This window comes from Marmota flaviventris, chromosome 1, assembly GCF_047511675.1.
Source record: "Marmota flaviventris isolate mMarFla1 chromosome 1, mMarFla1.hap1, whole genome shotgun sequence".
NCBI classification, from domain to species: domain Eukaryota; kingdom Metazoa; phylum Chordata; class Mammalia; order Rodentia; family Sciuridae; genus Marmota; species Marmota flaviventris.
The window spans coordinates 149555499-149568562 of NC_092498.1; the positions used below are offsets into that span (position 1 = coordinate 149555499).

A 13064-nucleotide genomic window follows, 5' to 3' on the forward strand; every position below is an offset into this window, starting at 1 on the left:
ATAAACCAAATTCTAACTTCAAAAAAAGAACATTTGCCTTAGCCCTTGTTTAATTATGGGCCTATCTCCTCTATCATGGTTGGCTGTGTATCTCACTAGAATTTCACCTATATTACAAAAAATTTTCTTAAATAATTATTTTTAATCAGACAGGCACAAATCGCAAAACAAAATCAATTACCATATAATTAAAGCAAGTTATTTCCTAGCATACCTTCTGTTATATTTGAAACTAATCTCTGCCCACCCTGCCTTGCCCAAGTACCATTGTGTTTAAAGGAGTACGAGAAAATAAAGTTCTCATACATTTGTTTTCCTGAGTCTATTCAAAGAATCCTGTTAAGTGGAAAGAGTAACCTGTGTGGTTCCCGAGAAAGCATGTGCCCTCATTGGTAAGGTTAAACAACAGATTGAAAACTCTGATGATGGTGCAGTTAATATGGCATCACACTGGGACAGCAAGCAAAAGAAAGGCTAAGAGATGTTAATATCCTTTGTGGTAGAAGTGGCAAAAGCTGTCCATGTTCCCAAATTGCCAGTTTAAATCACCAGGTTCTCTATTACCTCTCCAAATAGACATCTGTTCAAAGATATAATCCATAGATGACTAATGCCCCCTTTTCAATTATCAGCACACCACTTGGAACGCACAGTGTTTGGGCACATTTAATTACTTAAGCTTTGCAACATTTGAAAGGGAAATTGCAAGACAATCCTCTGTCAGTTCTTTGCAGGCTGGAAAGGCAGCCTTGGGTCAAGTCAGGGGTAGTATTTTAAGCAGAAAGCACCACTGATTTGGACCCATCAATCTGTCAACATAAATTCAACTTCTCTCTCAATTGTCTCCTGTGGAATTTGTGGTTTAATAAGCAATCCCAAATACCAGAGTTAATATTTCTAAATTTCTTTCTGCTAGATATTGGTTTGGTTTTCTTCTTTGCCATCTCTGATGCTGTTCAACATTCTCCCATGTGCAATAAAAAATGATTACAATTTAGCTATGAATCTATTTCAGATATCCAGCTTCAAAAAAATTTTTTTTAATGTACGAATTGTGGTTTTCAATATCACATCTTCTGCAGCTCAAAGGTAATAGAGAGAGTTAGCTAGTAAGCTACTTGGCTGATCGTGAAGACTCTGGCCCACAAGGTAAGCCAGTTTATGGGCATAGTGGCAAGGAGCAGGAACTCGGATGATGCCCTTTAGTAGAAAGAAAAAAAATTTTTTTACTTTACACTCAAATGGACATTTACTATCTCTAAGTTTACATTGTCATAGATATCAATTCAGAGGTTGAAAAGTTGCTCAGTTTTGAACAACACATTTTACAGATTTGAAGGGAAATCACAATAAAATACTCACTGGCAAATTGTAGTACATGTGGCACAGTTTGTAAGTTAAACGCTGGACTGTATCCGGGTCCAAGCAGACGGTGTCATAGATAACATTATAATGAGTGGGAGTCACAGTACCAACTGTAGAAGACTGACTTACAATGTAAAAGTCATACCTGCAATTACAGAACACGGGGGTCTCTGCTTATTTTAGAGTAGAATATGATAACCCTAGTATCAGATGAAAATATTTCATTTACTAATTTACAGAAATCTGTTCTATAGACAGAGTTTCCTTTCAATTTAGAAGCCTGTCTAACTAAATGATTTGATAAAGCAAGTCCATAAAGGACCATTAAGTTCAGGTAGATAATAACTTTCCTGAGATGGAGACTTGAAATGTAGGTACTGATGCCCAGGAAAAGAAACAGAATTGGCACATTGGGTGGCAACAGGTAATTAGATGCAGAAATTTAAAGATGAGGCTTCTTGGGCCGGGGATACAGGCTTCTGTAAATGACACAACTGGCAAGGTTAACCTATTTCCATTTGTTGTAAATACTGAATTTTATTTTTATGTGTACAGTCCTATGTAATGCTTTATTATACTTTTGCCTTTTGAATTAGTTCTTTCCTGTATTCGACTATATTGATCAATGTTTCTGCCCTTCCTTAATGTAATTTCATTTCTTCCCTCTATTCATATGTTTTATTTCCCATTCCAATTTCATATAACTCAATTATGGAAATGAAACATCTACATCTAAAGTTAACCAGAAGCTCTTGTTTTCCCCAGTAACTGAGAACCTTAAAATGTTTTAATTAAATATGATTATAGTTTTATAGATCTACTATTTAAAAAAACACACACAGACATCCATAAGAATGGAACTCTACGATGTTTTAATATACCTAGCAGTTATTCATTACTTATGAAGTCAAGGCTTTCAGCGAGAGCTGGGTAGATCTGCTCATGTGGACACCATATGTTTACCTAAGCATGTTTGTATTTTAGGTACGCTTGTTGATAGCTTAGGGGGCTATCAAATTCTAGTTTGATATTTTGGAGGCAGTTTGAAGATACAATATCACTATTGTTTCTATTACTGGTACTGAATAATTATTGTTTATAAATATAAATAATAGTATTCTTCTGACTGCTTTTAAAATTTCTTATTCTTGCTGTTCTTAAATTTCAACTAAATGGAGACTCATTTTTATTGTTGCTCAGATTTTATTATTTTCAAACATGAAGATTCAGAATCTCAGTCTGTCTTTGCTTATTACTTCTACCCATGTTTTTCCTATAGAACCTTCTATTTGATATACAGCAAGTCTTATTTTGCCTCAATTTCCTGAGCATTTCTTTCTTAGCTTCCATATTTTAAGGCTCACTACTGCATCATGGATACTTAATGTATTTTCTAATTAACCATTTTCTTTCCAGGTAAACTTCACTTTGATACTTCCTCCAATTTCTTTATTTTTGTAAAGTTTATCATTGTTAACTATCCAAGTCCAAATTGACCTTTTAATTCAACATTTCTTAGTTACTTTTCTTATGACTTTTATTCCATGACTTCATTCCATCTTCCCTTTTAAGCATACTTTACTATGGAATTATTGCAATCATTTCATTGTCTAAAAGTTTTGGATGTCTGATCCTGTTGTCATTTTGTCTGCTGATTCTCACTCATGGTGAGTTGCTTCCTTACATGAAAAGAATTCATAAGTGACTGCTCCGATTTATTGCAGATGTTCATGGATAATAGAGCTGACAATATAAAAGGATAATAGAGCTGACAATATAAAACTATTTTGTGGCTTATCCAATATTACTTTATAATGTATTATTTGTCCATGTTCTTACAGGATAAGTGTCATAAGAGAAACTTTTTTTTTTATATTGCCCCCTTTAAAAGCATCAAGACATTTTTAAAAGCTGAAAACCTCTTCAGGTTATTACTTAAATAGACATTCTCATAGAGCATATTTCATATTTGATTTGTGACAACTCCCAGCTGTCAAACACAATTTGCTATTCTTTAAAAAAATTTTTTTAGTTGTAGATGGACACAATACCTTTATTTCATTTATTCATTTTTATGTGCTGCTGAGGCTCAAACCCAGTGCCTCATGCATGCTAGGCAAGCGCTCTACCACTGAGCCCCAGCCCATTTACGACTTTAAATGAAGGCATTTTAGGCCACAATAAAATTACTTTTATTTTGCCACAGACAAAAAATACTCAAGAAACTTAACCATAAGACCAATCACAATTTCTAAATCCAAATGAAGAGTCCCTGGCCAAGTGTGAAAAAATATATAGATCAAATTAGTTGTCAAGCATGAGAAAATGCTTCTAAGGTGAAGTTACTGGGATGAAGGGATTTTGCCAAGGTGAACTGAGAACGTTATAGATGCAGATATAAAAGTAAAACCCTCTTACCATTGCTCCCTGGTTACCATCATGTCAACAACAGTTCCTGGAGCTGGATTTCCAAGTCTTCGATTGTGTTTAAGAAAAAACCTGGTGTTTATTCGTTTCTTCACCACAATGAAAGTTAACTTGATACTTGAAAAATTAGGATAAATTAGGATGTTTACTCAATCTCATCTCAGAAGCATTCAGGGTGCTAGAACCTCACACGCTTAGGACCTATTTAAAAGCCTGTGGACAGCAGCCCCCCTCCATACAGCCCAGTTTAAACACTTGGTTGCATGTACCCAAGTGGGGCAGTAGAAGAGGAGTCTCTTTAGAGCCACCCACATCCTAGGTGAAGGGACCCTTCCTCTGAACCTCAGAACCAGTCCTGCTGTCTCTGCTGGGCAGCAGGCCCCCCAATCAGAAGAGGCTGCGGACACAGCTAGGAGGGAGCCCCAGCACAGAGACTTAAAAACTCCAGGATCAAAGGAGTGACATCTGAGAGCCATGGACCAAGTGCTCATGGACATCTGTGAATCTGTAAGGCAGATGAGCACTCCACACAGTGCTCCATGAAGGGAAACAGGCTGCCCCCACACTCTGCACCCTGACTCCGTGTGAACCACAAAGTCAAAGGGCTGGGGCTGTTAACTGCCCACCCAGCCACTGAAGCCCACTGTGTGAATCAAGCCCCTTTTTTTCTCTTCACATGTCCCTTAGATTTTTTTTTTTTCCTTCCCGAGAATAGCTTTTTCTTACATTATCTGAACTGGACAATTTATGTACTCACCTATATGGGCACTCATTTTCTAAGTAGCTCACGAGCTCAGATATTTCATGGTCAAGCAAGGCCTGAAGCTGACCATCTCCCACTCCATCCCGATAGACCACAATAGATTCTGGTGCATATGGTACATTTCTAAGCCAGGAATTCAAGGCACCTGAAAGGAACCCAGAAACATGTAAGCACACCTCAACTTGGGACAAACTGGCCTCTGCTCTTTTTGACAATGTCAGGGTTCACCTTTCAACACTGTAGCTTTCAGGACAGTTTCGCTCACAGACTCCAACTTCAGAATAGTCCAGGGGTTCTCAATAACAAGTACCATTGAAATTTGAGTGGTATGGGTGTGGGTGGTCATGTCATACACAATGGGGTGTTTTGCAGCATTTCTGGTCTCTACCTACTGGACTACATGCCAGCAAACCATCATCCCAGTGTGGCAACAAAAAAGTGTTTTCGGTCATGAATGACTGGTCTCTGGGGGCACTATCTCCACTTGTGAAGAACTACTGATGTAGAACGATGGTACACCAACCCCAAGGCTGACCTTGCAAACAGTTCTTCAGTCCATCCACAAGCTCCTCTCCTGGTGCCTGGAAGATACATTGAGAGTACCACCTATTTTCAGAAAAAAAAAATGAATTAACTGGAATCTTAGAATTTCATCATTTGGATTCTGAGTTAATCTATGACAAGAATATATACATGTGTATATATGCGGGTGTGCGCGCACACACACACACACACACCAGTAGCCAAAGGATCCAATTAAGGATCAATCCTTCACATATCTACAATGATCAAGTATTAGTCTCTTTTGATATCTTAGGCATCTTATAAGGGTTTTTGAATACACACAAACAAGAACTGTTAAAATTATTATGAATTACTCATTTTGGGGCTGAGGTTGTGGCTCAGTTGTACAGCACTTGCCCAGCAATTGTGAGGCACTGGGTTTGATCCTCAGCACCACCTAAAAATAAAGGTATTATGCCCATCTGCAACTAAAAAATCATTTTAAAACATTACTCATGTTGTCCACATACATGACTACTCTACTTTCATCTGCTGGGGAATGTGACCAAGTGAAAACTCTTCTCCTGGAGATTTTTGCTTTGGGGGTCAATGTCTTAGGCAAAGGGCTCACCCATAATAATAATCTGAGGAAGCAATTTGATTTGCAAGACTGACAGCTATTATGACAACTTCAACATGTCCAGTAAAATCAAAATGGCTGGGCACTGTGGTGTACACCTGTAATCCAAGTGGCTCAGGAGGCTGAGGTAGGAGGATCATGGGTATAAAGCCATCTTAGCAAAAGCGAGGTGCTAAGTAACTCAGTGAGACCCTGTCTCTAAATAAAATACAAAATAGGGCTGAGGATGCGACTCAGTGGCTGTGATCAACCCCTGTTACCACCCACCCACAAAAAAATTCATAAAATGTCTCAAGTTGCTATCTCTTTACTGTTTACTTCAGAAGGAGCTCACCTGACCACCTGACATTATGTGCTCTACTTATTTGTCTGCCTCTTTATTAACCTCCATGAGTTACCATCAGCATTTGGTTCTCCGTTTTCCCTGCTGTACTGCCAGTATTTAAATCTAGAAATTACTTCAGAATGTCCACTGAGTGACACTGTCTTCCCATTATCGCAACATTTTCTAATTCAAAGAAAAAGCAGTATAAAATGTTACTGTGTGGAAATAGAGAATCACTGGGGGAAATGATGTCATCTGTGGAAATGAGGATGGATTTTCTCTAAAGAACACTCTGAAATCATCCTCTAGTGGGCCACAAACATCAATCATGGGGGCAGGGGTAATCTGAGGGCCACATATCATGTAATACACAAGGGCTACAAACTCATTTTAAGGTGTTGTGTGTTTTCTACTCTAAGGATGGGGGGGGAAATGGCTCCAGAAGAAAAGGGGTGTTGTGGAAATACAGATGCACATCTCCTTTTGTGGGTACATTACATAGAAAGGCCTGAAGAAGCCAAGATTCTATACCTCCAGGACTCTGGTTGGAAGATGGGGGGGGCATGTGGAAAGGAATGTGCACGACCTCTAAGAGGCTAGACTGGCCTGCAACTGACAGCCAGCAAAGCATCGGGACCTCTGTGCTAGCACCACTAGGAAATGGCCTCTGCCACACCCACGAGAGTCTGAAGAGGAGAATGTGGCTCAGCTGAGATTTTAATTTCTATCTCATGATTTCAGAGTCTCACCCAAAGAACTAAATATAAGCAGTTATTGTCATATGCTACTTTTTGCTCTGTCAGATGAAAAACAAAAAAAACCCCCACGAACTCAACCATTCATGCAAAATATTTTGGGAGCATAATTTTGCCAGAAAATTGGGACAGCTCATGGCTAAGAACTACTTGTCCGAACTCCCAATAAGTATGAGTCAGGTCACCTCTTTGGTTGGGTGCACAGACAGCTACCAATCAAATGTCTACCAAAGCTTACTCTACCAAAGCTTACTCACTTGGTTAATTCCTCATCGGTGCTTGCCACAAATCCTGCAATTGACTTCTGACGACTTACAATATCGTGGAAACAATCAATACCGACGAACATTGTCTTTCTCAACTTTTTTTTAAATAAAAAAAAGTAAATTTAGAACAGAGTATGAACAAAACTTAATGGTTAGATTAAAAAACAGACTCTTAAATTTCACTATTCACAAATAAAAGAGAAGGTAATGAAATCCTACATACTCCTGTCTCCACCTTCCAGAGGGCTCCTCCCATCTTGCAATTCATCTGCTGGGCAATCTTTACGACCATGGTTTTTAATGTCCAGGTTTTAGTCAGGGTATGTGCCACCACACACTGGCTTGGAATTGGAGATTTAACACACAAGTATTTTTTTATTTCATCATACCTGTTTTTCCTATCATCAGGCAATATGCAAACCACCTTAAAAGCAAGCAGACATGAAACTCTTTAAGACAGTAATGATAAGAGAAATGAAAGCCATTTCAAGGCAGAACACTAACTAGAGTCTACTAAGTGACTAAGTCTAAGGAAGTAGAGAGTGTAGAATCACATCACAAGGAAAAGGCTGCAGAATTGGCAAACTGGGAAGTGTGCATCCAATGCTTAAGCTTGAAAAATCCTTTGTTCCATTGACTCGATTTCCAAGAATTTAGGGTGAAGTTAACAAGGATGGGTTGAAAGTATCCACAGAAGGATACCAGGATCAGGAAAGCCACCATTTGCAGGATGATCTTTATAGATAGGGTACTTGCTAGGTACTCTACTTGTCCCAGTTCATTTAAATCAACATCCTGTGCTTCCTGATATCATGGATTGAGAAAAACCCACTACCACATCTATGGTATTTTGCAAGAATGCATGACTTGAATCTAATTATGAGGAAATGAGCAAATCCAAATTGAGAGAGATTAGACAAATGGATTAGTCAGTGGATTAGACAAATATTTTTCTGTCTTACAACTAAAATCCTAAAATGCAGGCATAAGATTTTGTGTATGTATTTATGCATGTTTCACAGGTGTACATGGTATGTGTTCAACATGACTAATCATCAGGGAAATGCAGATCAAAGTCATATGAGGCATCACCTCACTCCATTGAGGATGACTGTGATCAAAGGTGTGGAGTAGGGCACCCTTGCACTCTGCCAGTGGGAATGTCAACTAGTACAGTCTATCATTGGAGACAGAGGGGAAGTTCCATGAAAACTAAAAGCAGAACTGCCCTTTGGTCCAATGATCCCATGCTGGGTATATATGTAAAGGAAACAAGTTCATGAAAGAAGTATCTGTGCTCCTATGCTTACTCAGCACTATTCACAATAGCCAAGATATGGCATCAACTAACATGTCCAAGAGATGAATGGTCAAAGAAAGTAGTATATATACACATAGTGAATGCTACTCACTATAAAGAGGGAAATCTGGTCATTTGTGATACCACGGATGAACCTGGAGGATATTAAATGAAATAAGCCAGGTACAGAAACAAAAAGCATCATATAAACTTAACTTGTGTGTGTAATCTAAAAATGTTGATCTCAGAAGTGGAAAGTAGGACAGTGTTTACCACAGGTGGGGTTGGTTACCAAGAATGGGGAGCCTGTAGGGGTGTTGGTCAAATAACACATAATTATAGTTAGGTAGAAGGAATGAGTTCCAGAAATCTAGCAGGCAGCACGTTGACTGTAGTTAATGGTGTATATAATATTCTTGAAAAAAATGTCACGAGAGTAGATATTAAGTATTCTCACCATCGACACAACTATTAGGTAATGCATGTTAATTAGCTAGAATTAACCATTCCACAATGGAAACATACTTTAAAACATGTGGTATCCAATAAATATATATCTCTATTGATTTACCTCTTTTTATGAAGAGCTAAGACATTTCATTTCAAAATGGATATTGGCTCAGAAAAGGTGTTTGCCTCCCAAGATTCCCTATAGCAATTAAAAAAAGAAAGTCTAGGCTTCATATAAAAGGAAGAAAAACATACTGGCCTCATGATTAAGAAAGCCTCCCTGGTCAAAGATCATCCTGAGGGAAGGAGGAGGATGCAAGATGAATTAAGGAAAAGAATTCAAGGAAGGGAGAAAGATGGGATATTTCTGTAGTAACTCAGACACCAGGTAATGACAACTTGGTCTAAAACAATGGATGGAAGAATCATTCAACAAGAGGAAGGACTCGAGCTAGAAGAAATACTATACTAAATAAACATTTACTTAGATCATAACTGGAGATGAAAATCATGATGATTTTTATAACCCATTTACATTAAATTTATATGTCATATCACTTTATAAAATAATTCCAAATTCAAAAGCCTGAGAAGGGGCTAGGATTGTGGCTTAGCGGTAGGGCGCTCGCCTAGCACGTGCAAGGCCCTGGGTTCGATCCTCAGCACCCCATAAAAATAAAATGAAGATATTGTGTCCAACTACAACTAAAAAATAAATATTTTAACAAAATAATTGAAAACTGGAAAAGTGTAAATGTCCAAGTATAAGACTATTAAAAAAAAGCCTGAGAACATTAGCAAAAGGAATAGCTAAGCCCTGATAGTGCACATTCAGCTACACAGTGCACATTCAGCTACACTCTAGAGATACATTGGCATTTGTTGGTTAGTTTAGGGGAACATGGGCAGCCTTCTAAATTTTAAAGTACATGTAAATGCAGATTTAGAACTAAAGAACACACACCAACTAGACACTTACCATTTCTGGGCCATCTTTGATAAGCGTCTTTAAAATGTCTATATAACTAGAGATAGTGTTACCAGGTACTTCTCTCCTAGAAAATAAACATATCATCAATCCTCCAGTGGAAATGAATAGTGAAACACAACAAATATTTCATGCAACGAATAAAAATAAGCCATGATAAAAATGTCAAGATTTCCATTTTAGTTGTTTTTCAAACTAATTTGTAGGTCTGGTTTCCTTTGTAATGAGCTGGGATGTCACCATTTGGTCATCAGAAGTAAAAAGCTAAATAGACTGAAAAAAAAAATCATTCTAGGATCCCTAAGAGAGGTGAGGACAAAGGGCAAATGGCTGCCCCCAAGGAAAAAACACAGGTGATCCCAAGAGTCAGGGCTTGCCCAAGAGGCTCAGAGCAAACAGGCCCAAGACAAAGCAGAGACCTAAATTGTCATTGACAATTTATTGAAATTGGTGGATGCTCAGTGTGGACAACTGGGGAAAATTAAAAAAACTGCAGGTGTACCCAGGCCCAGGGAGGACCCCGTAATTTGGAAGACTCACTTCTAGGAGATCAACCAGGTTCTCTAAAATATCAGAAAAATCCCCTGGTGATTCCAAAAGAGGAGGGGAAGAAGAATCCTTCTGAAATATTTTAGAAAACTCTTCTTCCCAGCAAGGCTGGCCTGCAGGGAAAACCAGTTACCAGAGCCTGATCTTTTGGGGAATTATCAGCTAATCTGCATGAGATAAGAGAAATAGCAACTCTAGCACACTCTAGCCATCTGGTCCTGCCTGACCAAGGAGAGAAGAACTTAAGCACCTGTGAAATCCACAATCCACAGGCTCAACCTCACCACAGAATGACACCTCATTATAGGAGTCTAGTTTCCCTTTAACTTACTACCACATGACCATTTACAGCACACACTGACCCAAAGCATCATATCCAGCCATCAAGGAAAAATTACAAGGCACACCAAAATGCAAAAGCACAGTCAAGAGAGAGACAGCAAACATCAGACAAAACTCTCAGATCAGAAATTGAGCACAATTTTTCATAACTAAAAGGATTGATTAAAAAAAACTTTTAAAAATCAGATGTGTCCCCACACATAAAACTCCTTTAACATTTTACTCAAAGTTTCTTACTAATGTGATTATAGAAGAAAGTCAAAGCAATAAACCTCTTTTTGTAGATGATATCTGTGAAGAAAATCTGAATCAACAAAATCCTGAAATGAATAAGAGGTTACAGTAAGGTTTCAGGATACAAGGCTTAATATATAAGAGCTAAATGCTTTTTTAAAAAAATACCAGCAACAAAAGTAGAATTTTAAATGAAAAAACAACAATATTCACACCTCAAAATGAAATACTTAGGTATAAATCTGACAAAATATGCCTAAAACCTACGTAAGGGAAACTAAAATCCCAATAAATAAATAAATAATAAAATGGAACAGTATTCCATGTTCATAGATAGACTCAACTTATAGTTGATGCAATGCTAATCAAAAATCAGTGAATAATTTTGTGAATATTGGCAAACTAATTTTTAAAACTTATGAGAAGCAAAAGACCCACTATAACCAACACATTTTTTTTTCTCTTTCCACATTTGTTTTTAAATTGGAGCATCACAGCTAACCAATACAATATTGAAAAAGAACAAAGGTGGAGGAATGACCTATCCAACATCAAGACTTAATAGAAACCTACAGTAATGAAGACAGTGTGTGGTTTTGGGGACGGCATAGACAAATTGGTCAATGGAAATTATATAGCCAGAAATAGACTCAGGTCAATAATCAGACAGAGGAACAAAACCAACACAATAAGGAATCTTTTCAACAGATGATCCTGGAACAAATAGACATCCATGTGCCAGAAAGAAAATCAGTCTAGACACAGACCTTACACCCTTCCCAAAACTAATGCAAAAATGGATCACAGACCTAAATGTACAACCTCAAAATTAAAAACTCCTAAAGTTTTATAGGAGAAAATTTCCATGACTTTGGTTATGACAACAACTTGATACAACATCAAGGGCAAAATTCATGAAAAAAAAGAAATAGATTAGTAAGACTTCATTAAAATTAAAAACTTGTGCCTTGTGAAGGAAACTGTCAAGAGATGAGAAGACAAGCCACAGATTAAAACAAAATATTTGCAAAAGACATCTAACTAAGAGCTGTTATCTCAAATATACCAAGCACTCTTACAATTCACCAATAAGAAAACAAGCTGATTTTAAAATGAGCCAAACATATAAGACCTCACCAAGGAAGATAAATATGGAAAGATATAACAAATAAGCATGTGAAAAGATGCTCCATATTATGCTATTGAGAAAATGCAAATATAAACAACAGAGTCAATGTCACCCTAGAATCACCTGATCCCAGAACACCTGTAACACCAAATGCTGGTGAGAAATTGGAGCAGTAGGAACTCTGATCATTGCCAAGGGGAATGCAAAAGGTACAGACACTTTGGAAAACAGTTGGTGCTTTGTTAAAAACTAACACTTTTTTATGATATGATCCAGTAATTGTGTTTCCTGGTATCTATCCAAAGTTGTTAAACACTTGTGTCCACACAAAAACTGGCACATAAATATTTAGAGCAGCTTTATGCATAACTGTCAAACCTTGGAAGAAAACAAGATGTCCTTCAGTAGGGGAATGAAAAAAAACTGTGTTACATCTAGACAACATAATAACATTTAGCACTAAAAAGACATGAGCTATCAAGCCATAAAAAGAAGAACTTTAAGTACATTATTACTAACTGAAAGAAGCTAATCTGAAAAATCTACATACTATATGCTTCAACTGTATGAAATTCTGGAAAAGTGAGAACTATGGACATAGTGGAAAAAAATTAGTTGAGACTACTCTGCTTGGTATTGTAATGGTGGATACATGTCACATACATTTGTCCAAATCCATAGAATGAATTTCATTCTTGATTTTGTACAATGTAAACTATAGATTGAGCAATTGTAATGGATTAATATAGGTTTATTAATATAGTTTCAATTATTTTAAATGCACTGCTTTAGTGGGAGATATTGATAATGGAGGAGGTAGGGAGTACATGGGAAGTCTCCATACATTCTCCATTTTTCTGTGAACCCAAAATTGCTACAAAAAGATTAAACCATTTAAAAATAAGTTCAATTTTTAGAAACATGATTGGGACCTTGGTTCTTTTTAAAAACTTTTTTTAAGTTGTAGATGGATACAATACCTTTATTTCATCTATATATTTTTATGTGGTGCTGAGGATCAAACCCA

The 13064-nt window shown here is 37.3% G+C and overlaps 1 protein-coding gene across 1 annotated transcript in view; it reads right to left on the bottom strand.

The window, feature by feature from the left end:
- Positions 1–1067: 1067 nt before the first annotated feature.
- The window catches only part of Piwil3 (piwi like RNA-mediated gene silencing 3), a 74854-nt gene continuing 62857 nt past the window's right edge, over positions 1068–13064 (bottom strand). The window contains exons 19-26 of the mRNA XM_071613454.1: positions 9775–9850; positions 7269–7469; positions 7037–7140; positions 5091–5161; positions 4550–4700; positions 3784–3909; positions 1363–1510; positions 1068–1200 (exon numbers count right to left, since the gene is read on the bottom strand). Of these exons, the coding sequence (XP_071469555.1) occupies positions 1084–1200; positions 1363–1510; positions 3784–3909; positions 4550–4700; positions 5091–5161; positions 7037–7140; positions 7269–7469; positions 9775–9850 (994 nt within the window). The 3' untranslated portion in view covers positions 1068–1083. The remainder of the gene's footprint in view (positions 1201–1362; positions 1511–3783; positions 3910–4549; positions 4701–5090; positions 5162–7036; positions 7141–7268; positions 7470–9774; positions 9851–13064) is intronic.